At 53.2% G+C, this 24,477-nt stretch overlaps 9 protein-coding genes across 9 annotated transcripts; 4 read left to right on the plus strand and 5 right to left on the minus strand.

Moving 5' to 3' along the window:
* Window positions 1-288: 288 nt before the first annotated feature.
* Window positions 289-3,111, minus strand: PtrM4_062900 (phosphatidate cytidylyltransferase; the record flags this gene model as incomplete). The annotated part of the gene is made up of 1 exon (XM_001933017.1): window positions 289-3,111. The coding sequence occupies one exon, from the start codon at window positions 3,109-3,111 to the stop codon at window positions 289-291; it is 2,823 nt and encodes a 940-aa protein (XP_001933052.1).
* Window positions 3,112-3,682: 571 nt separating this feature from the next.
* Window positions 3,683-6,435, minus strand: PtrM4_062910 (PepN, Aminopeptidase N; the record flags this gene model as incomplete). The annotated part of the gene is made up of 4 exons (XM_066105598.1): window positions 3,683-4,156; window positions 4,210-4,599; window positions 4,663-6,232; window positions 6,284-6,435. 4 exons carry the CDS (start codon window positions 6,433-6,435, stop codon window positions 3,683-3,685), a joined length of 2,586 nt encoding a protein of 861 aa, XP_065964225.1.
* Window positions 6,436-7,553: 1,118 nt separating this feature from the next.
* Window positions 7,554-8,881, plus strand: PtrM4_062920 (CYT1, Cytochrome c1; the record flags this gene model as incomplete). The annotated part of the gene is made up of 5 exons (XM_001933019.2): window positions 7,554-7,631; window positions 7,766-7,923; window positions 8,001-8,063; window positions 8,117-8,716; window positions 8,770-8,881. 5 exons carry the CDS (start codon window positions 7,554-7,556, stop codon window positions 8,879-8,881), a joined length of 1,011 nt encoding a protein of 336 aa, XP_001933054.1.
* A 1,907-nt stretch (window positions 8,882-10,788) lies between these two features.
* PtrM4_062930 (uncharacterized protein) lies at window positions 10,789-11,366 on the minus strand (the record flags this gene model as incomplete). Its single annotated transcript, XM_066105599.1, has 2 exons — window positions 10,789-11,058; window positions 11,121-11,366. 2 exons carry the CDS (start codon window positions 11,364-11,366, stop codon window positions 10,789-10,791), a joined length of 516 nt encoding a protein of 171 aa, XP_065964226.1.
* A 300-nt stretch (window positions 11,367-11,666) lies between these two features.
* On the plus strand, window positions 11,667-13,156 carry PtrM4_062940 (TolA, Membrane protein involved in colicin uptake; the record flags this gene model as incomplete). The annotated part of the gene is made up of 3 exons (XM_001933020.2): window positions 11,667-12,551; window positions 12,605-12,884; window positions 12,939-13,156. The coding sequence occupies 3 exons, from the start codon at window positions 11,667-11,669 to the stop codon at window positions 13,154-13,156; spliced, it is 1,383 nt and encodes a 460-aa protein (XP_001933055.2).
* Window positions 13,157-14,195: 1,039 nt separating this feature from the next.
* PtrM4_062950 (uncharacterized protein) lies at window positions 14,196-15,518 on the plus strand (the record flags this gene model as incomplete). Its single annotated transcript, XM_066105600.1, has 1 exon — window positions 14,196-15,518. One exon carries the CDS (start codon window positions 14,196-14,198, stop codon window positions 15,516-15,518), a length of 1,323 nt encoding a protein of 440 aa, XP_065964227.1.
* Window positions 15,519-16,124: 606 nt separating this feature from the next.
* Window positions 16,125-16,816, minus strand: PtrM4_062960 (scytalone dehydratase; the record flags this gene model as incomplete). The annotated part of the gene is made up of 3 exons (XM_001933021.1): window positions 16,125-16,481; window positions 16,568-16,665; window positions 16,777-16,816. The coding sequence occupies 3 exons, from the start codon at window positions 16,814-16,816 to the stop codon at window positions 16,125-16,127; spliced, it is 495 nt and encodes a 164-aa protein (XP_001933056.1).
* Window positions 16,817-17,873: 1,057 nt separating this feature from the next.
* PtrM4_062970 (NAD-binding-10 domain containing protein) lies at window positions 17,874-18,794 on the minus strand (the record flags this gene model as incomplete). The annotated part of the gene is made up of 2 exons (XM_001933022.2): window positions 17,874-17,876; window positions 18,078-18,794. The coding sequence occupies 2 exons, from the start codon at window positions 18,792-18,794 to the stop codon at window positions 17,874-17,876; spliced, it is 720 nt and encodes a 239-aa protein (XP_001933057.2).
* A 933-nt stretch (window positions 18,795-19,727) lies between these two features.
* On the plus strand, window positions 19,728-24,042 carry PtrM4_062980 (CcmA, ABC-type multidrug transport system, ATPase component; the record flags this gene model as incomplete). Its single annotated transcript, XM_001933023.1, has 2 exons — window positions 19,728-20,152; window positions 20,205-24,042. 2 exons carry the CDS (start codon window positions 19,728-19,730, stop codon window positions 24,040-24,042), a joined length of 4,263 nt encoding a protein of 1,420 aa, XP_001933058.1.
* Between the last annotated feature and the right edge of the window lie 435 nt (window positions 24,043-24,477).

The raw sequence follows: 24,477 nt of genomic DNA on the forward strand, positions 1-24,477 counted from the left end.
AACGACGCGTGAAGGCTCCAGCGCCCGCCCTAGGCTGCCCTCAGTGTCTAGCGACGCGCCAGACATTGACGTCCCGTGGCGGCCTTGACTGTCCGCCCACAACGCCTGCGAGACCCGAAACAGGCCGTCATGTGGCCGTGTTGGCTCAAATGCCCTTCTACTTTGCACATGGCGGTGCAAGATGCAATACTAGCTATGCTGATGTCTATTCATGTCCTCATCTACCCCCATCATGACGTAGCCAGCACGGTACCTGCATCCCACATGATGCGCCCCCGAGCCCAACTGCTACAGCCTGACCCCTCTCACAAGTACCCATAGTATGACGGGCACGATCACGTTGTCGTTGCCGCCTGTGAGCACCGCCTCGTTGAGGCTCGCACCTGCTGCACAAAGAGCCGCTTTGCCCACCGTGACCGCTGTCTCCAGCGCCCACCCGTTCGTTGCCTGACCATGTCCCCAGCCCGCCCATAGCCATGCCTTGCCAAAGACAAGCCCCACAGTGACGGCGACTGCAAAAGCTACGGATCCCTCGAGCGACTTTCCCCCCGCCCACGGCCACTTGCGACGTCCGTAGCGGCGTCCGACAAGGGACGCGGCTGCATCACCCATGCCTACGCAGACTACTCCGGCGACCATGCTGACATCCCGGTCCTTGACATCCCACTCCTGCCATGGCGAGTCTCCCTTCCGTTCCACGCCTGCCAGTGAGAGCCAAAGCGGTATCGCGCAGCCAATGAGAAGAAACATGTGCGAAACCACCACAGGCCCGCGTAGATCGCGTCCATCGACGTATGGCGTGAGGAATCTGGCAATGGGCTTGGACAGCGGAGGTAGCTGCGAAGCACGAACTAGGTCGAGTAGGATGAAAATCGCCAGTACAAGCGCCAGAGCCAGCGCGACAAAACAAGGGTCCACGTACATGGTCGGCAGCAGCATGGCCACCATGGTGCCGTGAAAGACCTTGCGCCGAGTATCGACCTCGACAACTGCAGATAGAGAAAAGACTGAAATAAGGCCGACAAGAATGGTGCCAGCACAATATATGCATAGCACTAAACGCGTATTCGCTTCCCCCAACATGACTTGGCGAACATATTGCGCGACTGGCAGCTCTTCACCGTAGTTGAATGAGGCTTCGGAATCCAGTCTTGCGGGTAGGGGAATCCACCAGTCCAGGTTCCATGTAAATACCTTCCACCGCACATCCGGTATGTTTCCAAATAGGTAGCCGATTGCCCATCCGAACGGCTCATGGTCATGCAAAGCATACTTGCCGATAGCATATCGGATCGGTCCAAGTATCAAGCCGACAACCACGACATAGAAGTAGCCAGCATAAAGCCACTGTCTTGCTGTTGCTTGGCTAGGTGTAAGCGATAGATAAGACTGTGCAATAGATGTCGTGCGCCTTCGATTTGCGTATCGATGTTGTGACGTGTGATCCTCGGCTGTAAGAACAGGAAGTGTATTTCTGCGCTTACGTCCAAGACTCGGCCTTCCTTCTGTGCTGTCATGTAAATTCAGCGAGTCCGGTTTTGCAGCTTCGACCGCTGATTGCGGCTCTGTACCCTTTGTAGATTCCCTGTTGCCACGTACAGAGTCTAGAATATTGAGCTTCAGGCTCTTGGTCTTGTGCAAAGGCATGGCTTCGTCGTCGTCGGCATCACTGTCACTCATCCTTCCCTTACTGTTTCCACGGTTCTTTGCCCCTAGACTCTGGTTCAGCACCTGTAGAAAGTTTTGACGCGCTCGAATGACCTGTCCGGCGCGTCGGAGCCTCCAACGTGGGATGCGTGCAAGTGCGACGCCCCATTTAAGGACCTTGCCGCACAGCAAGAACACGCCGAGTCCACCCAGCCACAACAATACCATGAGTATGATTGCCTGTGGCGATTCGGAAAATAAAAAGAGGTTGATGAGCCCAATGGAGAGTAAGTGGAGCTCGGTGGGTAGGAGACTTGTTGTAGTAAGGTAGTATAGCGGGGGTAGAAGGGCCTGATATAAAGGAAACAGTGTGACCAATAGCTCTGGATCCAGGTCCTGTTGTCCCGGCGGCAGCTCGAGCCTGTATGGTTTCGATGCAAGTGGCCAAGAAGGGATGATAGTGCTTCCTGCTGCAATCAGAGGCAGAATAGAAAGAAGCCAGTGTAGCGGTGAGTAGCCCAAGACTGAGCTTTTGAAAGGAATTACCCTAGCCGGTAATGCGGCTAATCCAAGCAACAAGTTCGGCAGAAGAAGCTTCGGTGATGAGGGAAAGAGTGATATTGCAATGAGGACGGGCAACACTGGAGGATAGAGCATGGTTGCTGGATCGAAGGCTGCTGGTAGATGTATTCGCTGACCAAGTTTGAGACGCGATTGGTTTTTCCATGAATAGTACATGAGACGAAGAGGATATAAGCCCAAGACGGCCGCCAAAACCGCCACGTGAGTCAACAGTTCTGCTAAATCAGTGTCAACATAGCCCAGCATATACCTGATAGGGTGCAAACCTCTGTGCCATTCGAGCAGCCTGGCCCAGCATGCGCATCCATGGACTGCAAGGACCACAATGCCAGCCAGGAGAATAGTCTCAGTAGTCCTCCTAAGAAGCTCATTCCGCCGCCGTTGTAGGTATTTCTGTCGAGCGACTCTCGCTTCCTCATCAGTGTGATATATGTCGCCCTTGCGCATTCCCTTGTTGTTAAGGAAGCGGTCCGAGAACCTCCTCCCCTCGTCGTCGATTTGCGTTGGGGTCAGGAGAGGGGTCGCCGCCCATTCTTCTGGCCCGTAGGCTCGCGGATCGCGAAGGCCCTTGTGCGGTCGTAAGGGTGGAGCGGGTAGCGCTTTCACAAGGCTACAGCCTTCATCGTCTGCCTCGGTGCCGCTTTCGCTGGGTGACTGCGATGTCGGTCTCCGGCGCTTTCTGCCGTCGTCCTCGTGCATCGTGTCATCTTCGGTTCCGTACGGCGTCTGTTCCTGAGGAATTAGGTCATCGCTTCGGTTTGGTGAGTGTCTGCGTATTTGGTCCCTGTGGCGCAGATATGGGTGCGGAGAGCGGCGCAACGGTTCGAGCTCTTCTCCCTCCACGTCTGCGCGCGACTCTGGTGGCACTATATCCTGCGACATGATGCGCGGTACGAATCTTCCCGGCATACAGTCGCAGTTTTAGAGGATATGCGCGACAAGGTTCCCGGATAGTTATGGCGAATGCATAGACTGTGGCGTGCTGCTCCGCTCGGAAGCCGGCAGCAGTTGACGCAGCGTTGAGTTTTGAGCGAGTGGGTGGGCCAATTGCAAGGGCGAAGGGACCGAGGGCGTGGTCAGGTACTGCAAGACGCAGCAGGAGTTATGTTGGGAGCCATGGCTGCCCATGCTCAATTTACCATTCTCACATGTTCGCCCGCATGCGCGTTGCGAAGGCTGACGTTGCAGATCCACCAGGCACCCTTTCAGCATCGATGCAGCCCCACCATGTCGTCTGCGTTAGCTCGGACTAATCACTTCACTCGGCATGCGTCACAACGAATTTTCAAGATTACGTTGACTCAACTTGAATTGAGCGTGCTCTTTTCGAAAGTATATTCTTCTATAGTCTTCGACTTGACGTGCTTGCAGACAGTGATTCCGATAGCCATCTAATCTCGTAGTCGCTTGTTTTCATCATCCGTGGCTTGCCGCGCGTAGGGGCAGTGTACGTCTACTGCAAGTACTTGTGCTCGCGCAGCCAAGACTTGACGTCCTCAGAGTCCCTCTCGAGCCATGCTGCCTTCGCGCTGATAGCGTCAATGCTCTGAGATAGCGACATGTCGAAGCCCTTGGTGCTCTTGGTCTTGAAGAACTCCTCAATTTCCTTGATGTGCTCGCGGTGAGTGAAGCTAGACGTGGTAATGGATACAACGGAGCTTAGCATGCTCAAGCTAGGAGGCAACCGCCTCTCAAGCTCTTCCCAGTTGTCCTTGACCCAAGTCCAGAGCGCATAGCAACCCTCTGGGTGCGACCTCAATGCTGAGATGGGTAGGTAGATGTCCTGGCCCTTGACCTGGTCGCTAAGAGACATGGCGAGTGTGCGCTGAATGAGCTCGGGTGACTTCGCACGACCAAGCGAACGGAGAGCTGAGTTGCGTTCATCGCTCGTAGCGGCGTTGAGGAATTCATTCACCACCACGTCGTACTGTAGAGTGTAAGTATAGGTACCACTTTTACGTCAATGAGAAATTTGCTTACCTCTTCCTTACCACCGTTTGACAGAACGATCGCATATACGCTACCGCGGATGTTAGGGTGAATGGCAGACTTGTCGCCCGCCTTGAACTTCTCAAACATGTCGAAGCATGCCTTGGTAATTTGTTCGTCACCAGCGATACCAGCAGCACCAAACATGAGGCCCTTGAACTGTTGCTCAATGTGACCGTCTGTGTCCTTGAAGCTCCATCCCAGCTCGTGAGCCTTGTCTGCAGTGAGCTCCAACTGGAATTTCTTCAATGCATCCTTGACCTCTTGGTCCTCGAACATCCATGCGCCTCTCAGCGAACCAATGCGACCGGTGATTTCTCCCCATACTACAAACTCTGATTCACTCTTGAAGCTGTCCAACAGTGAGAGTATACCAGACGTCTTTTGGTAACCAGATGCGGCCAGCGATCCCGCATCAGCGATCATGCCAGCACGATCTTCAACAGTCAATAGACCCTGCTTTGCGGCGACGCCAAGTTTACCTAGACGCTCTGGTGTATATGACGTGTGGTAAAGACCAGAGTGGTCTGCGTTGAGTTTGAAAAAGTCAAGGTCCTTGAGCTTGAAATCGGCTTCGCGATCAAAGAGCGTCAAGTCCTCGTTGACGCCGTCCTTGGTTCGCAGACCGAGAAAGACTGGGTACAGGGTCTGGTCCTCTTCCGGTTTGACATCGGCGGTGCGAAGGAAGCGGTTTTGCTTGAGATGAATAGAGCCTGTGCCCTCGGTGACAGTCACTACCGGAAAGCCAACCTTCTTGGTCCAGATGTCCATGACCTTGCCAACGTCTTTACCACTAGCATCAGCCAGGGCTGCCCAAAGATCACCTGTCTCTGTGTTGCCGTATGCATGCTTCTTGAGGTATTGACGAATGCCCTCCATGAAGGTCTCCTCTCCAATGTACTTTGAGATCATACGGATGACACTTGAACCCTTGGAGTACGAGATGGCATCAAAGATCTGGTTGATCTCATCGGCACGCTTCACGGGTACCTCGATAGGATGACTGCTACGTAGCGAGTCGAGTGAAAGTGCGCCTGCCAAGTTGTCGGTCACGTAACCTTCCCAGACCTTCCAGTCCGGGTAAAAGATGTTGCATGAGTACCATGACATCCATGTCGCAAATCCTTCGTTAAGCCACAGGCCATCCCAAAAGTCCATGGTTACCAGATTGCCGAACCACTGATGTGCGAGCTCGTGTTGCACGGTCTCGGCTACGCGCTGCTTGACAGCCGCACCGCTGACCTTCTCATCGATTAGTACATCCACAACACGGTATGTGATGAGACCCCAATTTTCCATGGCACCGGCACTGAAGTCGGGAATGGCAATCATATCCATCTTGGGCAGGGGGAATGGGCTGTTAAATGTCTTCTCGTAGAATGCCAGCGTCTTGGCAGCCAACTCGAGAGAGAAACGGCCATGCTCAATATCCCTATCCTTTGGTGCATACACTCGTACGGGGACACGGAAGTTATTGGTCTCAATGTAGTTGAGCTCTCCGACAATGAAGCACAAGAGGTAGGTCGACATGAGTGGTGTGGGGTTGAAGGTGACTGCTTTGCGTTTTCCTCCCGAGACTGCGCTGTCGACTTGCTTTTCAGATGCCACGTCCATGTTACTCAGGCATGTCATCTTCTCATCGGCAATGAGCGTGACTGTGAACTTTGCCTTGAGGGCGGGCTCGTCGAAGCAGGGGAATGCGCGCCGGGCATCCGTAGGCTCCATCTGTGTTGTTGCCATATATGTGGTGGAGCCGTCCTCGGCCTTGAAGGATGAGCGGTAGAAGCCGGCCATGTTGTCATTCAGGATGCCGGAGAAAGCCATGGTGAGCTGGGCCTTTCTGCCACTGGGAATGCTTTGGTCAAAGCTGACTTTTGTTGTCTGAGCATCATTGTTGCTGGTAAGAGTGGGAGAGTCGGTGACGACTTGTTGGCCAGTAGTGACCTTGGCCGAGCTGATCTTGAGCTCGTTGGTGTTTAGGGTGATGGATGTGGTGTCGTCAACGACATCTAGACTGGTAGCATGTCAGCAAGCATCTTTGTGCTACCATGGGCGAAGTGCATACTCGATGGTGACGGTGCCTTGGTAGGTAAAGTTGCCAAAGTCTGGCTCCAGGGTCAAGTCGTAGTGCAAGGGCTTGACATTTGTAGGCAACACCTCGCGGCCTTTGGTAATGTCAATGGACGATTGCCCTTCAGTACCGAAGTGTTTGCACATGTTTCTTCTGTGCGAGCAGTACCGGACGGGAACGGTGGCAGGGTGACGGGCAGGCAGCGACGAAGTAGAGCGAGTCGGTGGGTGTTGCAGCTGGGCAAGGGTAGCGGGGTATCGAGTACTGTTCGTGGGGCTCGTGAGCGTGTGCAGTAGGGTCCGGCGAGGCTTCAGCCGACTGCGGAAGGGTGCGGTGAAGGCAGGCCTCGACAGCAAATGCCTAGAGCCATTTTGTCTGAAGCAGTGCATCTAATGCCTTCCTACACGTCGTGCTGCAATGAAAGCACGCTCTTGCGATTGGCCGCGCAGATTCTGTAAGGCAATGAATGACCTGCGCGCAAACGAGGGAAAACGCACATGCCGCTGTGCTGCCCGTGTCCTAATTGCGCAAACCAAAGAAAAGCGATCGCCGACCAGGCACCATTTCCTTTTCTCTCACAAACCGCAAGGAAGTCCTCCCAGCCCTCTTCACCCCGCAGAGACGCTGTGTGTTCTGGTTAAGTTACCAGTCCTTGCTAGAGAGAAGCCAGCCCTCGTTTGAGCCCTTTTGCAATTCCTGCATGAGCAAAAGGGTATAGAAGCAGTGCTACATACCTAGCTACGCCGTCGCTGGTTGGTATCATTCCAACCTTGCCATTGTTCGTCAGGTGCCATGAGAAGATGACGTTATCCATTTCCACTTCACGCCACTGGGCATTTCATGTCATTGTGTCTACTATTGTATCTGCAGGCGTGATTGTAGTTGAAGTTTGCCGTGGTCGATGTTAGCCACTGTCACGACATTGCGCCGCATTTGGACTTGTGCGATTGTATGTGCCAAATGCCAAACATTGCCATCTCGAAGTTGACGAAAACAAAGAATGCCTCTGCAAGCTCGGCGATCGGCATCATCCGCGTAGTGAAAAGCCAGGGCTGAACTGCCTCACTGCTCTGCTCGCACTCGCACAATATACACGCAGATGATGCGGCGTGTCGGCCAATCACAGCGGATGCTGACTTGATTAGGTCTCGCCAAGCCTTGAGCGAAGAAGTTGCGACCGAACAAGACTCCCACACCACTATCACCACCGCCGACAACCCATTGATCCACTCTCCCAATTGCTCCGAGCCAGCTACAAACCACCATGTTGGCTCGCTCAGCACTGCGTACCGCACGCACCGCCGGCGCCGCGGCTCGCAATGCCACCAACAAGCCAGCTTCGGTACGCATCCCACAGGGCTCGGCCCACGCATTCAGCGCCCGCGAGCTTCATCCGCTTCATCTCTGGCATCCTTGCTATGCCCAAGATTCCCCTCGCTGCAATTGAATGTCTGGCTGACGGATTGGGTGATACAGCGCTTCGCCTCGACATCTAGCTCCGCCGAGGGAGCTGGCTCCGCATGGAAGAACAACGCCCTCCCCGCTGCCGCCACCATCTTCGCGATCGGTTCGACTGCCTGGTACTGGCAACTCTACGGACGCAATGTTGATGCCATGACTCCTGCGGAAGAAGGGTGAGTGGGTCCCGCCGTTCACTTGGCCATATGACATCGAAGTCCGGGAACCGCAAACTGACCATGTCAAACTACAGTCTACACCCGACTCAATACCCATGGGAGCACGAAAAGTGGCACAAGACATTTGACCACGGCGCGTACGTCTACCCTCGCAGCCCTGCACATGCGCATATATCTAATACACCACCAGTCTCCGCCGTGGTTTCCAGGTCTACCGCGAGGTCTGCGCATCATGCCACTCCATCTCCCGTGTCCCCTACCGAGCCGTCGTCGGAAAGTTCATGACTGTCGACGAGGCCAAGGCCCTTGCCGAAGAGAACGAATACGACACCGAGCCCAACGACCAGGGCGAGATCGAGAAGCGCCCCGGAAAGCTGTCCGACTACATGCCCTCACCCTACAAGAATGACGAAGCCGCCCGCGCTGCCAACAACGGTGCTCTGCCTCCGGATCTATCACTCATGGTCAAGGCCCGCCACGGTGGCTGCAACTACATCTTCAGCTTGTTGACCGGCTACCCCGAAGAGCCACCCGCGGGTGCTGTTGTCCCAGAAGGCCTCAACTTCAACCCCTACTTCCCCGGTACCGGTATTGCCATGGCCCGTGTGCTTTACGACGACTTGGTCGAATACGATGACGGCACCAAGGCGTCAACTTCGCAGATGGCCAAGGACGTCGTCGAGTTTTTGAACTGGACTGCTGAGCCAGAGATGGATGACCGCAAGAAGATGGGCTGGAAGGTGCTGGCAGTCACCAGTGTCTTGTTTGCTATCAGTGTCTGGGTCAAGAGGTAAGCGTGCAACAGTTCTGCCATACTAAAAACACGGCTAACAACCATTACAGGTACAAGTGGGCACCACTGAAGACACGAAAGATTATCTACCAGCCACCACAAAACAAGAGCATTCTCGGCCATGTTCCCAAGCCAAATAATTCAGGCAAGACGAACCAATAAGTATTCGGGGGGCTTGCATTTTGCGCTACTTTGGGCGAGGGGGTGGAGAGCGGGGAGTGGAAGCATGTGTGTTCTATATCTTGTACAGTGCCAAGTACTACAATAAGATTTCCTTGACTCGTCACATGACATGGACATGTGTTTAGAATATTAAAACATTGAACCGTGGACAACTTGACCGGGACAGCTGTTCGGTACAGCATGCAGCTAAGATAGGCGAGGACGGCACGAAGATGATGTCGGGAAGCGGTACACGGCCGACCAACGCAACAGAAGGCAAGTCGGTCTCATGTGTGCTGCTACTCGTCCACGAAGCACGAGTCGTATAGTTGGGACTACACGTGGCAGGTCATGCTGGTCTCGGGTTGCGCTACGTCGGCGCTGGTGTGGTTGGGCTGCATAGCACTACCCGTCGAGCCTCTTTGCAGTGGATTCCGGCATGCGTGCATTTGAGTTGGGCTCCAGGCGGTAAGTGAGGCCACAGCGGGGTGATTCCTCTTCAATGAGCATGTACCACGTATGCAAACTAGACGGGGCCGCTGCGACAAGTCGAGGCCCGCACTCTGTAAGTTGACGACAACTGAATTAGATAACAAAATAGGCAGTGCATGTGCAGTAGACTTGGTCTTGCATCTCAGCAATATCTTCGCTGTCGTCACTTGACCTGACTCTCTGAATCCCACATCTCCTCAGACTATGTCAGACTCCGCGCAATCAACTCTAAAACATTGTTATCTGATCTGGAGAGTTCGGCGTAGGCCCTGAGACACAAACACAACCACATACCTACACATTCCGTTTCGCTACGGCACAATACACCCTACCCTTACAGGCCCCACTGCTCGTCGAGTGCCTGGTTCAGCCGAAGTTGGAAGCGATTTTTCGCCCTGTCGAATCACGGCCCAGTCTGGACGCGACCAACCCTGCTTCGGCCTTTACACAAGCATTCTTCTCCCTTTGCTGCCCGTACAAGGCTGCCTGTTGTTGGAGGAAATTGACTAAAGTCTGCCCGTCACCCGCAGCCTCTATTGCGAGTTGCCTCTTCGCCGCTGTTCGTTGCTGAGCGTCGCCATCTGCTTCGCATCCAGACGCCGCATTGCCCCGCCCCGTGCTGGAGCGGTCAGCATCCCCCACCACCCACAACACCCCCCAATACAGTTGTCAGCTGCCCAGGGCCATCACTGCCCAGCCAGGCAGCCTCGACACCTCGCCGCCCGTCTACTGCACTTCCAGCACAACACACGTCCCCCCACTCCCGACCGATCCCATCGCCCCTTCCTCGCGCACTTAGCACAGCACTCCGGACTCGGCCATTCTCCAGTAGAAGAGGGGCTCGAGTACGGTTCCCAGCATCACCAGCCTCATGCCGTTAGTCATAGCCCACCTTCCCCATCGTCGCGCAATGCCCCATACTTCTTCTCGCCGCGTTGCCAAGTCGCGCGTTGCGTCGTCTTCAACGTCTTCGCGATACACGCACAGCACGGCGCCGTCGAGTGTCTCGATGTCTCCCCCCAACCGCCGCTATCATGTCAAGGGCGACACTAACGTTGCGATCAGACTCCGGAAGGGAATCACTGTCAATAACCACACCGGCGCTTTTGACGACCACGACGACGAGTTCACCGACGAGGACTCGGCTGGCATTCAGGTAGAATCGGTTAGCGAAGAAGAGTACACCACTGACGAAGGGTCTGAAGAGGACGACGACGAAGAAGAAGAAGAGGACGACGAGGACGACGAAGAGGAAGAGGAAGAAGACGAAGGGTCGTGGGACTACATTGAGGACGAAATCAACCCTTCCGACTCTGCCTCACGCCCGCGAGTTGTAAAGCATCACTCTGCCCCGCACCCGCACCACAACGTTCCTCACCACCACGCTGTCGCGCATCGTGCTATTCCCCCGCCCGCTATAGCGCCCCCACGGGGTCCGCGTTCCAAAGTCTCGCATCACGAACGAACCTCTTCGCGCCACGCAGCACCCGTGCCCGATCCCCCTTCCCGCCACGAGAGCCATAGCCGCAGTCGCAGTCGAAGCAAACTGGAGCGCGTACGCAGGCCGCGACGGGCAAGGCCTCAATCCGTCCCTCAGGAACCTCTAGACGTCGAAGATGACGACGACTACCCTTATCCGCCCCCTCAAATGCGGGCGCCGGGGCCCCCGCCTGGTCATCCCAGTGCTGGTTGGGGACATATACCTCAACCTGCACCAAACGGCTATGCGCCTAGTATGATATCGGACCCACGTTTCCAGTACGGCTTCCCAGGAGGCGCTCAGTCTCCTCCAGGCCAGATGGTGCCATTTGGCCATGACCCCCATGGTGCTTATGCCCAGAACCCATTTGCACCAAACGGTCAAAATCCCTTCACTGGGCCCCCCTCTGCCGCAGACCCACGGGCAGGCTACTTCCCCGACTACCAGGACCCCCGGCACCAGGACCCCCACCATCAAGACCCCCGGGATCCCCGCCAGGGACGCAGAGGCCATCGCAACTCAATGCCTCCAGGACCACCTTCAGGAGAGATGATGCCCTTCTCACCCATGGGCTACTACCCACCCTACGGCGCCCCTCCAGGTGCGCCATATGGCATGCAGCCTCACATGTACCCACCTTATGGACATCCATCGCATCCTTCTCCGCCACCACAACATCCTCCCTCGAAGCGCGCAACTCCGAAACCTCGCCATGAACACCATCATGAACACTACCATGAAGAGGAGCCTCCTGCTCCTGCTGCTGCTGCTCCCCCGCCTCCGCCTCCTCCACCACCACAGACCCCTGGAGCGATGCAAATGCAATTGCAGACTCTACAGCCGCAACAGATGCAGATGGCTATGCCCCAAATGGCAGTCATGGCGCCACCTCCACCCCCGCCTCCACCACCACAGCCCGATCCAAAGGAAGAGGGGATGCTCTCGAAACTCGAAAAGCTCTTGATGGGCAAAGCTGAAGAGGACGAGAAGGCTGCAGAGCAGGCCAGGAAAGACGCAGAGTTGGCCAAATTCTCACGTCTGGAGAACTTGCTCATCGCTCAGCAAGAAGCAAAGATCGAAAAAGAGAGGGCCAAGAAGGAGGCTGCCGAAAAGGCCGCAATAGAGGCTGCAGAGGCAAAGAAGAGGGGCGATGAAGACAAGCTCGCCAAGCTTGAGCAGCTTATTCTCGCTCAAAAAGATGAACAACTCAAACGCGAAGCTGCCACAGAAGCAGCCCGTGCAGCAGAGAAAGCAGCAGCAGATGCTGAGGCAGCCCGCATTGCAGAAGAGAAGAGGGCCGCAGCCGAAAAGGCCCAAATTATGGTCGAGGCTGCGGAAAAGGCGCGTGAAGAGGCTGAGAAGAAGGCTGCTGCAGAAGCAGAAGAGATCAGAAAGGCTCATGAAAAGGCGCGTGAAGAAGCGGAGAAGAAGGCTGCGGCAGAAGCGGAAGAGCTCAAAAAGGCTCATGAAAAGGCTCTGGCAGACGCCAAGGCTGCTGAAGAAGAAACAAAGAAGGAACACGAAAAGGCTATGGCGGATGCTAAGGCTGCCGCAGAAGAGTTGGAAAAAGCGAAAAAGGCTGCTGAGGAGGAGGCTGCTGCACTCAAGCCATCTGATGCTCCCAAAGCCCCGATCAAGTTCAAGGACGCAGTGGGCCGCAAGTTCAGCTTCCCCTGGAACCTGTGCAATACCTGGAAGGTAACTACATCCTTGTCCTCGTGTAGCATGAGTATGCGCTAACATCAGAGCAGGGGATGGAGGAACTCATCAAGCAAGCCTTCCTCCATGTCGACGTCATTGGCCCACATGTGCATGAAGGTCACTACGACCTCGTGGGCCCAGATGGAGAGATTATCCTGCCTCAAGTTTGGGAGACCATGATTCAGCCTGACTGGGCCATTACCATGCACATGTGGCCAATGCCGGAGCCTCCACCACCGCCACCACCGGAGCCCAAGGAAGCGTTTCCTCCTCCACCGCCACCTCCACCAGATGCGCAGATGTTCATGTCCAGCCATCTCCCACTCAAAGGTAAGGGAAAGCGGGACAAGGGAAGGAAGCAATCAGTATCTCATGCACATATAGTGCAAGTGCCTCCTCCTCCTGGAGCTATGCCTCCCCCGCCCCCACCACCGCCAGGTGCCGATGGCGCCATGCCTCCCCCTCCACCTGCCGTCGTGGTTGTGCCCAGCGGAGGTGGCAGTTCCGGAAGCTCTTCCCGCAAGAAGACCGCCCCATCGCCTTTCTTCCGATGGGCTGCTGGTAGTGTTCCTGCCCGGAAGGATACCAAGAAAAAGAAATGACAAATACCGGGGCGCGACTTTACTGATTAACGAAGGAAATGTCACAACGCCCTAAATACTGAACGAATCTACTATGTATGAACTGGATTTCATCGCCGCGTCGGGGAGCGCTCGTTGGTGTGGGAGTAGCGGAAGTATGTCGTAATGACTGGATGGCATGTGTAACTCCATCATCTGTTGCATGGACGGACCACAAGCGCATGGACTTGTGCGTTTTTCTCTTCAGGGAAGTTCTTTTCCTTGTTCCTCTCCGCATGAGAGTTACTTTCGTCATACCCACCTTTTTTGTGTACTGTAACTTGAGGATTCGACCCGTTCCTTTACTATTCCTTTACTACGGGGTTCTTTCTCAGCACTTTGCTGTTGTTGGGAGGAAAAGTTCAGATACCAATTGTTGTCATATTGAAGCGATCTTTGCGTTGCTGCCTTCTTTGGTTTTCATATGGAACTCTCTGGACTACCCCTTTTGCAAATCTTTGTTTGGTTTTTGGCGTTGAGCGTCGTTTTGGTTGTCGTTGCGGTTGTTCGTCGTTGTGTATTCGCCATTGCTTTTCGTCAATGCTGTTAATTGAGCGAATGAGTCAGTCACGCACGCAAGTCAAGTTAATGTCCATTTGCAAAGTTTTGAACCAAAAAGTAAGGAAAAAACATATAAAAAAGGTATTAAAATACGTTAACATGATCCATGGGCGAGCGGCGCACACGGGCGAGCGGCGCACCCCACCAACTTTACTCACCTTACTGATCTTAATCTACAATGGCTCAACGCAGCGCTACTCAATTACTATCAAATGAAGCAGATATTCAGCTTGCTATCTCATCTATTAATGCGCACCAGATCCAAGGTACCCGTACTGCTGCAGTAGTCTACAACGTAGCCGAAACAACGCTCCGCCGCCGACGCGCTGGTATACCTGCCCGACGCGATTGCCCGCCCAACTCAAGGAAGCTTACCCAGAGAGAAGAGGAGGTGATTATTAGCTATATACTTCAGCTAGATCTGCGTGGATTTGCGCCTACCTACACAGCTGTACGTGATATGGCTGATAAGCTGCTGGCTGCGCGTGGTGGAGAGCAGGTTGGAGTCAACTGGCCATCTACCTTTGTTAAGCGTACAGACAGTCTTCGGACGTGTTTCAACCAAGCGTACGATAGGCAGAGAGCTCTTTGTGAGGATGCAACATTAATAAAGAGGTGGTTTAAGCTTGTAGAAGAGACAAAGGCTGAGCTAGGTATCTGCGATGAGGACGTCTACAACTTTGATGAAGCTGGCTTTATGATGGGCAAGATTACAACGCAGCTAGTTATAACAGGAGCAGAGAGGAGAGGCAGGCCGAAGAGTATTCAGCCAGGCAATCGCGAGTGGGTAACGCTGATCGCTGCTATCAGCGCTGCTGGCTGGTCAGTCCCACCGTTCCTCATCTTCGCTGGCCAGTACCACCTATCAGCCTGGTATAAGGAAGCTGAGATCCCACGCGACTGGGCGATCGCAGTCAGCGATAATGGCTGGACGAATAATGAGCTTGGAGTTGAGTGGCTAAAGCACTTCAACGCTCACACGCAGGCTCGTAGTGTAGGCGCGCGTCGCCTGCTTATTATTGATGGCCATAAGAGCCACCAATCTCTAGAGTTCCAGGAGCTCTGCAAGGAGAACAATATCCATACGCTCTGTATGCCTCCTCACTCATCTCACCTACTCCAGCCACTTGATGTTGGCTGCTTCTCGCCATTGAAGCGCGCGTACAGCCGTGAGGTGGAGAGCCTTATGCGCAACCACATCAACCACATCACCAAGCTAGAGTTTCTGCCAGCGTTCAAGGCAGCATTTGATCAAGCGTTCACGCCAGCCAATATCTGCTCAGCCTTCCGCGGCGCAGGCCTTGTTCCTCTACAACCAGAGGCTGTTCTATCAAAGGTAGATGTACAACTGCGTACACCTACTCCTCCAGCAGCTCTGCCAGAGGCTCCCTGGGTAGCTCAAACGCCGAGCAACGCGCGTGAGCTTGAGGCTCAGTCAAGCCTAATACGTGAGCGCGTGCGCCAGCACAAGAGCTCATCACCAGCTTCAATTATTATGGCGATTGACCAGCTAAAGAAGGGCGCCGAGGTGATGATGCTCTCTGCTGAGCTGATGCGCGATCGGATCTCTAGTCTTGAGAAGGCCAATAGCGCAGCCTCAGAGCGTAGGCGGCGCTCTAAAAGGCGTATACAGAAGCAGGGAGTACTCACAAAGGGAGCTGGAGAGGATATACTGGCTCAAAATGAGGCTGACCAGCAGATTGCTCATGAAGAGCGTCAAGGAGGAGCGCGATCAGGCCTCAGCCAGCGGGCTCAAAGGCGCTGCACTAGGTGCAAGGAGTGATGAAGGTGGAGAAAACGTGCGTGAACTTGTTGTATTGGAGCTACGGGAGAAGGGAGAATATCTATGGTGCGCGCACGGAGCAGCTGACTAATCAGTGCCTGGCCAATCAGAGCACGGGAAGCCTGATTCACCGTGAATACTAGTGAAGGCTCTCACCGCGTCTCGACAAGGAGACTGGGCACAACTCGCGCACATGCAAGACTGATACTATTAATATAGAGTAATCTACTGTATCAATATCTAGCAATAATATTATCGCGTTGTTGAGATGCATCGCTTTAAAGTTGCAAAAGTTGGTGGGGTGCGCCGCTCGCCCGTGTGCGCCGCTCGCCCATGGATCATGTTATCCTGCATAAATAATCCTGTTGCGTGGGTGTGCGTGTATGGATTATCGCAGTGACCTTTTTATTCCCAGAGGAGCATATGAACCCACTGTTCGTGTTGTTGAACAGACTAGGCTCACTCGTCAAACATGAGGCATCATATGAATAACTCGTATTCTTGTAAACAAAATCACTTATTCTATTTTCCCTCACAATCTCTCACCATGCACTTCTAAACACCCAAAACGACCAAACATACACTTTCCCTCCCCCTTCCCACACACTACTCATGAGCAAAAATCCTCGCGTACTCCCCCTCACTCCACCTAATATCCGGCTCCAACCCAGCAAACTTCCATACCCCCTCAACCTTCTTATAATGCACAATCGCCGCCCCATGCGCATGTCCCACACACGCCACCTCATTCATCTCGTCGTCTTTAAACCGCTGGTGCGCAACGCGCATCTGGTGGTGGCCGCGGATTTCTTCGTCGGAGTGCAAGATCCAGCGCGTTTGGCCCATGAAGTGTTGGGTTTTTATTAGGGCGTTGCCGAGGAAGTGGGGGGAGGAGGCGAGGGCGATGAATTCGGGGGCGGGGAGGGATTCCCATTTTTTGTTTAGGACGGAGGTGTAGTCGAGCTGGTGGGGTTAGGGGGGTGGATGGGGGGAGGGGGATGGGGATGGGATAGGTAGGAGAAGAGGGTAGGGACGGGGCGGGGACGTACGTAGAGGGTGGGTGCGACACAGCCTGCGAGACGAGTCCAGTCTTTAGTGTCGTAGCTTTCTGTCCATTCAAAGGCTGCGGCTTGGCAGCCGATGATGTCTGTAGTTCTGTCAGTTTCCAGTGTCTTGATGGAGGAGAAAAAGGGATGATGGATGGGTAGAGCGAGTAAATGGACTCATGGATGTGATGAAGGCCTGAATACAAACTTACCCTCAGGCGCTGGACGCTTCTCAGTTGCAAAAGTAGACATGATTGCTATACTTTGCCTGTCTTCTTCTTCTCTAGACACGTTCCAGTCGTGGGTGATCAAAAAAATATAATAGAAACAACAGATAAATCTTCAAATTTTGAGCTTGCTAATTCACTCAAGTTCGTGCTGCCTCAATAATCCGTGGGATATTCATGTCTTTTATCATCCCTTTTACCATATGTACAGTAAGCCCTACCTACACACCCCGTCTCCAACAACCACACCACACATACAGAATCGGAGATTTTCCCCCTCGGAACGCGGCAAGTGGCACCCAACCCAAGCCTAGCATACAATCATTCCCCGTAGGTGTACAGTAGGTGGACATCGGAAGCTTGGCGCGCGTGCGTGCGTCTCGGAGGATTTCTTCCTTAGCGTTTACCTAGGGTACCGTACTTTTGAATTGGACCGAGCATGGCCTGTTTTGCTATTTTGAGTATATGGGGGTATTGGGGATATGTTTTACATAGGTATGTAGGCGTCATTGATTTTTTTGGTGGTGTCGATGGTGCTGACCCGATGGTAGAAGGGGGTGACGGAGTTCGGTGGATGTGCGGTTTGGGTTAGCGCCGGGCGGAGTGCGGGTCTACCTACTAACTATAGGTATGGGGAGTCGGAGATGATGGTATCAGGGGTGTGCTGGGGGTTGTCTGGGGACGGTGGGTTTTTGTAGCGAGGTCAATTTGGGATGGGTGGGATATGGGTTGGGACTTGGCTGGGTGAAGTGGGGATCACGAATTGCGTTGACTGTAGTCAACTTTTAGGACGATGGAATTTATGTATCATTGTCTAGTTTCAGAATGTACTTGACGTAGTAAGTTGGGTGGTGATGATGACAATAAGGTTAGAATTCTGCTTGTTGCTCGCTAGTTCTTTGCTACTGTAAATGCTATTTCGTATATGGATTATAGTCGCGACTTCTATTGGTGTCAATGAGGAAACCCCTAAGTTGACGTTGATTCATAAAATCACTCCGTGATCTAGAGTTTCTCACTTGCGCATGAGATCTTTGCTGAATCGCGACTTGTGTGGAGCTCCGGAATTTTGAACCATGTTTCTACTTCACTGTTTACTCGCATGTGGCGTACATCACGGCGTACATCACGGCAGTCAACGACGAGTCATAAAGAACCCCTTGCATTAACCTATAACTGTAAGAAAACTAATCTAAAACTAAATAAACCTTAACCTAAGCGGGTCCGGTACCGGAAGGGAGGTAGGGGTACAGGAAGGGAAAATAATAAGTAAGAAGACCACAAACGATGCACTTTGGAGTGCCAGAGGGGAACTTGGCCTTGCCGTTGGCGTTGACAACACCAACGTTCTTGTTGTCCCAGCGACCATCAGGATCCTGAGCTGCCTCAATCATACCTCCAGCAATGTCCATGTAGGAAACAAAAGACTCCTCCTCGTCGAGTGTAAGCTTGTGGCCGCGTTGTACATCGACCGACAGCCCGCCGGGCTTGATGTAAATAGTAGTGACCCAATCCTCATTCGCGCGCAGGATCTTCTCGGATAACTCGAGGTCACGGTAAACGTGGAAGGCGGATCGACGGACGATGGCGTTGACCCAAGGGTTCTTGCGGCTAAGCCACGGGTCGATGGTGGCAGAAGATAGTTGCAAAAGCTTGGGGATAGGCGGGTGTTCCTTGCCGGAAGACCTCCAGCTCTGGAGCGCCTTGATGACAGTGGAGGCCAAGTCCTGACTAATGTGACAGCCGGGGACGTTGTCGTTTGTGGAAGCCGTAAGAAAGACTGCGGTTGCTCCCCACATGGCTTTGCTGAGCAGATCGGCGTCTAAGATGCTGCCGGTAAAGACTTCGACCCTGGAGTTGTCGGCGGCGGCAGGAACTAGGCGGAAAAGCTTGTCCTTGCTGCGGCAGTATGCCTTGATCTTGACATCTGTACTAGAAAGAAGGAGTTCGAGAAGGGCGGTTCCACAGTTGCCTGTAGCGCCAAGGATCGCAAAAGTCGTCATGGTGAATGTGAATAGGTCTTAAAAAAGGTGGGTGTATTTGGAGTGTAGAGTAAATGTGGTTGTGAGTGATGCTTGAGAATGTGTGGCGCATCTTGCCGTATATATCAAGAAACAGAGCATGACCGACGTAGGTGTCTCGGGATGTGATCCTACCGAAGAGCTTCCGATAACGGTATCAACAGTCGGAATATTGATGGGATTCATATGCGCCTACATTAGTGCCTGTTCTATACATCTCTCCTCGCGTATTTATCCGAACGTACAATACTTTTAACATTGTGTCGTCCATGGATACTCACTCTGTAATTTTATCTGTACCACGAGTGAATTTTGGCAAGAGTAAAATTCTTGCACTTTCTTCGTAGTACAGTATAGACGTTACAGCTTTGCTCCGACTTGGGATATCGCACTATCTCGGTGGTCGGAACAAAGGATCATATCGCGATGACGTAATCGCTCCAGACCCAGGTGCCAACCAAACTAACAAATACCACATGTGCCGCCCTCCACGACATCAATGACTCCGACATGATGAACATAATTGCATGTGTAAAGGCAGGAACCTGGAGAGGATCTCTTGGGCGTGCTAGGCATTGGCTTGACGTTGCCAAAAGCGGAGGGCGGTTGTCCCGACTCTCGTGTCCCGTGGCGGCCGAGACGCCGGCGGGGCCCGCGGTGCCCACCCAGGACCCCTGCGGGGTATGCATGAAGGCTTGTGGTGAGGCTGAATTCCAGATTCGCATGCACGTTTCCCGATCTGTACCTTAGTAACTTTCCGTGATCATCGACATTATTACTTGTCCCGTTTTAGTAAGAGTGCTACAATGTATAGATACTCTAGACAAAGTTACATGACATCTGCTCTACAAACAATCAAAGCAACTACTTGCGACTTCACTTTACTTCGAGCCAGTGTCTAATTGCACATTTGCAATGGATACTCAAGGCTCTACCCCGGTCGCAACACCGTCTTCATCTTCCGAGAAGATGCAACACCATGACAAAGGCTCAATGCAGAGTGGAAAGGATGGCTCGGTCAAAACACATGTCGAGTGGAGGCTGGCAGAAGATGTCAAGGACTTTGACATGAACAACCAGGCTGGCGTTCGCAGACTTGGTGTTACCTGGCGGGATCTGTCAGTGGAAGTTGTACCTTCGGACGAGCGGTTACAGGAGAACATCATCAGTCAATTCAACGTCCCACAACTCATCAAGGATGCACGACGGAAACCGGCTCTGAAACCTATACTCGAATCTACCTCTGGCTGCGTCCGTCCGGGTGAGATGCTCCTCGTCCTAGGTCGACCAGGATCCGGCTGCTCAACTCTGCTCAAGATGCTAGCCAACAAGCGAAACGGGTAAGTTCTTTTTGTGCAAAACGTGAATCCAAAGCTAACTAAGCCACAACAGATACGCAAAAGTTAATGGCGACGTTCACTTTGGGTCTCTAGACGCAAAGCAGGCCGAGCAATATCGCGGCAGTATCGTCATCAACAACGAAGAAGAGCTGTTTTACCCAACACTCACCGTAGGGGAGACCATGGATTTCGCGACTCGCCTCAACACACCCGAGACCATTCAAGACGGAAGAAGTCAAGAAGAAGCCCGAAACAAATTCAAAGGCTTCCTCCTCAACTCGATGGGCATATCACACACTGAAAACACCAAAGTGGGTGACGCCTACGTACGAGGCGTCTCAGGCGGCGAGCGAAAACGAGTTTCCATCATCGAGACACTTGCGACCCGTCCAAGCATCGCATGCTGGGATAACTCGACGCGAGGTCTAGACGCATCTACTGCTTTGGAGTACACACGCGCGCTACGTTGCCTAACAGATACCATGGGCATGGCGACTATTGTCACTCTTTACCAGGCTGGTAATGGTATCTACGACCTGTTCGACAAGGTGTTGGTCCTAGACGAGGGCAAGCAAATATACTACGGCCCCCGCGAGGAAGCACGCCCATTCATGGAGTCTCTTGGCTTCATCTGCGGAGACGGAGCCAACGTCGCCGATTACCTCACAGGTGTCACAGTACCCAGCGAGCGCGAGATCAAGCCGTATTTCGAGGACAAGTTTCCTCGTACCGCAGCTGAGATCCAGCAAGCCTACCAACAGTCCAAGATCAAGGCCGCCATGGACCGGGAGCTCGATTACCCCGTCTCTAGCGAGGCCAAGACGAACACACAAGCCTTTTGCCAGGCTGTCGATTCCGAGAAGTCGCGTCGCTTGCCGAAATCCTCACCCATGACTGTTTCATTCCCTGCTCAAGTCAAGGCTTGTGTTATCCGTCAATACCAGATTCTCTGGAACGACAAGCCTACCCTGCTCATCAAGCAAGCCACCAACATCGTCCAAGCCTTGATCACTGGTTCGCTCTTCTACAACGCACCCGACAATTCCGCTGGACTGTTCCTCAAGTCTGGAGCCTTGTTCCTCTCGCTTCTGTTCAACGCCCTATTCACACTGTCCGAAGTCAACGACTCCTTCACCGGCCGTCCGATTCTCGCAAAGCAAAAGAACTTTGCTTTCTTCAACCCCGCGGCATTCTGCATCGCTCAGGTTGCGGCAGACATACCTATATTGCTCTTCCAGATCACCAGCTTTACGCTCATTCTATACTGGATGACTGCCCTGAAAGCGACTGCTGCTGCATTTTTCATCAACTGGTTCGTCGTCTATGTTGTCACTCTCGTCATGACTGCCATGATGAGGACTATCGGCGCTGGGTTCCCGACTTTCAACGAAGCCTCCAAGATCTCTGGTTTTGCCATTACTGCGACAATCGTATACATGGGCTACGAGATCCCCAAGCCCGCTATGCACCCTTGGCTCGTGTGGATGTACTGGATCAACCCATTGGCATATGGCTTTGAATCTCTCATGGCGAACGAGTACGAGGGAACGACCATCCCATGTGTCTACGACAACCTCATCCCCAACTACCTCCCTCAATACCAGGACCCCAACTCTCAAGCCTGCGCTGGAATCGGTGGTGCAAGGCCTGGTGCAAACAAGGTCAGCGGAGAGGATTATCTAGCCAGTCTTTCCTACTCGCCATCTAATATCTGGCGCAATGTTGGTATCCTTTTCGCATGGTGGGCTTTCTTCGTTGCCCTCACCATCTTCTTCACCTGTCGCTGGGATGACACTTCAGCCTCAAGTACCGCATATGTTCCCCGGGAGAAGAGCAAGAAGGTTGCAAAACTTCGCGCGTCTCGGGCTCAAGATGAAGAAGCTCAGTTAGGCGAGAAGCTGTCATCGAACAACGCCACTTTGGGAGCATCGGGCGAGACAAAGACTGGTCTCGAGAAGAGTCTTATCCGCAACACCTCCATCTTCACATGGCGCAACCTGACCTACACTGTCAAGACCCCCACTGGCGACCGAACTCTACTCGACAACGTCCACGGTTATGTCAAACCCGGTATGCTAGGTGCCCTCATGGGCTCTTCCGGTGCCGGCAAAACCACTCTTTTGGATGTCCTCGCTCAACGCAAAACACAAGGTACGATCAAGGGCGAGGTCCTAGTCGACGGGCGACCACTACCAGTCTCATTCCAGCGATCCGCAGGTTACTGCGAGCAGCTTGATGTCCATGATGCCTACTCCACTGTACGAGAAGCTCTCGAGTTCTCCGCGCTTCTTCGACAAGGTCGTGACGTGTCAAAGGAGGAGAAGCTCGCCTATGTCGACACTATTATCGACCTTTTAGAACTACACGATCTCGAGAACACTCTCATTGGTAAAGTCGGAGCTGGTCTTTCAGTTGAACAGCGAAAGCGCGTCACCATTGGTGTCGAACTCGTGTCCAAGCCCTCTATTCTCATCTTTCTCGACGAGCCCACATCAGGTCTTGACGGCCAAGCAGCCTTCAACACAGTCCGATTTCTCAGGAAGCTCGCCGACATTGGCCAAGCAGTTCTCGTTACCATTCACCAGCCCTCTGCCCTCCTGTTCGCCCAGTTCGACACGCTTCTTCTCCTTGCCAAAGGCGGCAAGACGGTCTACTTTGGCGACATCGGCGATAACGCAGAGACTATCAAGGAATACTTTGGCCGCTACGATTGTCCCTGCCCACCAGGCGCTAACCCAGCTGAACACATGATCGATGTTGTCAGCGGCTACGACCCTGCTGGACGCGACTGGCACCAAGTCTGGCTCGACTCTCCCGAATCAGCCGCCCTGAACCAGCACCTCGACGAGATCATCTCCGACGCAGCTAGCAAGGAGCCAGGCACCAAGGATGACGGCCACGAGTTCGCCACCACCTTCTGGACACAAGCAAGGCTAGTCACCAACCGCATGAACATCAGTTTCTTCCGCGACCTCGACTACTTCAACAACAAGTTGATTCTGCACATCGGCGTCGCCTTCTTCATTGGTCTCACCTTCTTCCAAATCGGCAACTCGGTCGCGGAGCAAAAGTACGTTTTGTTCTCGCTCTTCCAGTACATCTTCGTCGCACCTGGTGTTATTGCCCAGCTGCAGCCCATCTTCCTCGAGCGCCGCGACATCTACGAAGCAAGAGAGAAGAAGTCGAAGATGTACTCTTGGCAGTCGTTTGTTACGGCACTTATTACATCTGAGATGCCGTATCTGCTCATCTGCGGTACTTTGTACTTCCTCATCTTTTACTTTATTGCTGGCCTACCTGCTGAAGCCAGCAAAGCCGGTGCTGTGTTCTTCGTCTTTTTGGTTTACCAGTTCATCTACACTGGCTTCGGACAGTTCGTTGCTGCATATGCTCCCAACGCTGTGTTCGCTTCTCTGGTTAACCCGCTCCTCCTCTCTACCCTCTGCTGCTTCTGCGGTGTACTCGTCCCGTACGCACAGATCCAGGATTTCTGGAGGTACTGGCTTTACTACCTCAACCCTTTCAACTACCTGATGGGCTCCCTCCTTATCTTCACAGACTTTGACTGGAAGATCGAGTGCAGAGAGTCTGAGTTCGCCCTGTTCGATCCCCCGGCTGCCAACGGCAACCAGACCTGCGCGCAATACCTGGAAGCTTGGCTCAGTGGACCTGGTAGTCGCACCAACCTTGTCAACCCTGATGCCACTTCTGGATGCAAGGTCTGCCAGTACACTGTCGGACGAGACTACCTCGCCACCGTCAACCTGGGTGAGCGATACCTCGGATGGAGAGATGCGGGCATTTGCGTCATCTTTGCGTTTTCCGGATACGCACTGGTGTTCTTGTTTATGAAGTTGAGGACTAAGCAGAGTAAGAAGGCTGAGAAGTAAGCGTGTTATAAAACGGGAATCGGTAGAGATGTTAAGATGTATTCTTTTTTTTGTTGTAATATTGTACACTCAGTTGAGGTATAGAAGCGAGCGTTTCTAGCGTGGGGGTAAATTTGCATATCATGATAGAGAATTGTAGTACAGCATAGAAGATAGCAAACATCTCATGTAGTACATTAAAATTGAAAGCTTTACAAGAATCTACATCGATGACTTAACGTGTCCGTGCACGCAATGCCCGGATCGGAGTAATGCACACCCCATCAACACTAAAACTTTAGAAAAATGAGGTTGTAGAGCCACCCACAATTGCTGTTATCGCGAGATATCATAGATTTGAAGTAATTAGATGCTTGCAATTAACTTGTGCTACTTGTATCTATCTGGAAGGTTGACGTTGCGGCCGCGGCGGGTGGTTTGAGCTGGGGCAGCTGG

The sequence above is a fragment of the Pyrenophora tritici-repentis genome, chromosome 2 (assembly GCF_003171515.1).
Source record: "Pyrenophora tritici-repentis strain M4 chromosome 2, whole genome shotgun sequence".
Taxonomy (NCBI): Eukaryota; Fungi; Ascomycota; class Dothideomycetes; order Pleosporales; family Pleosporaceae; genus Pyrenophora; species Pyrenophora tritici-repentis.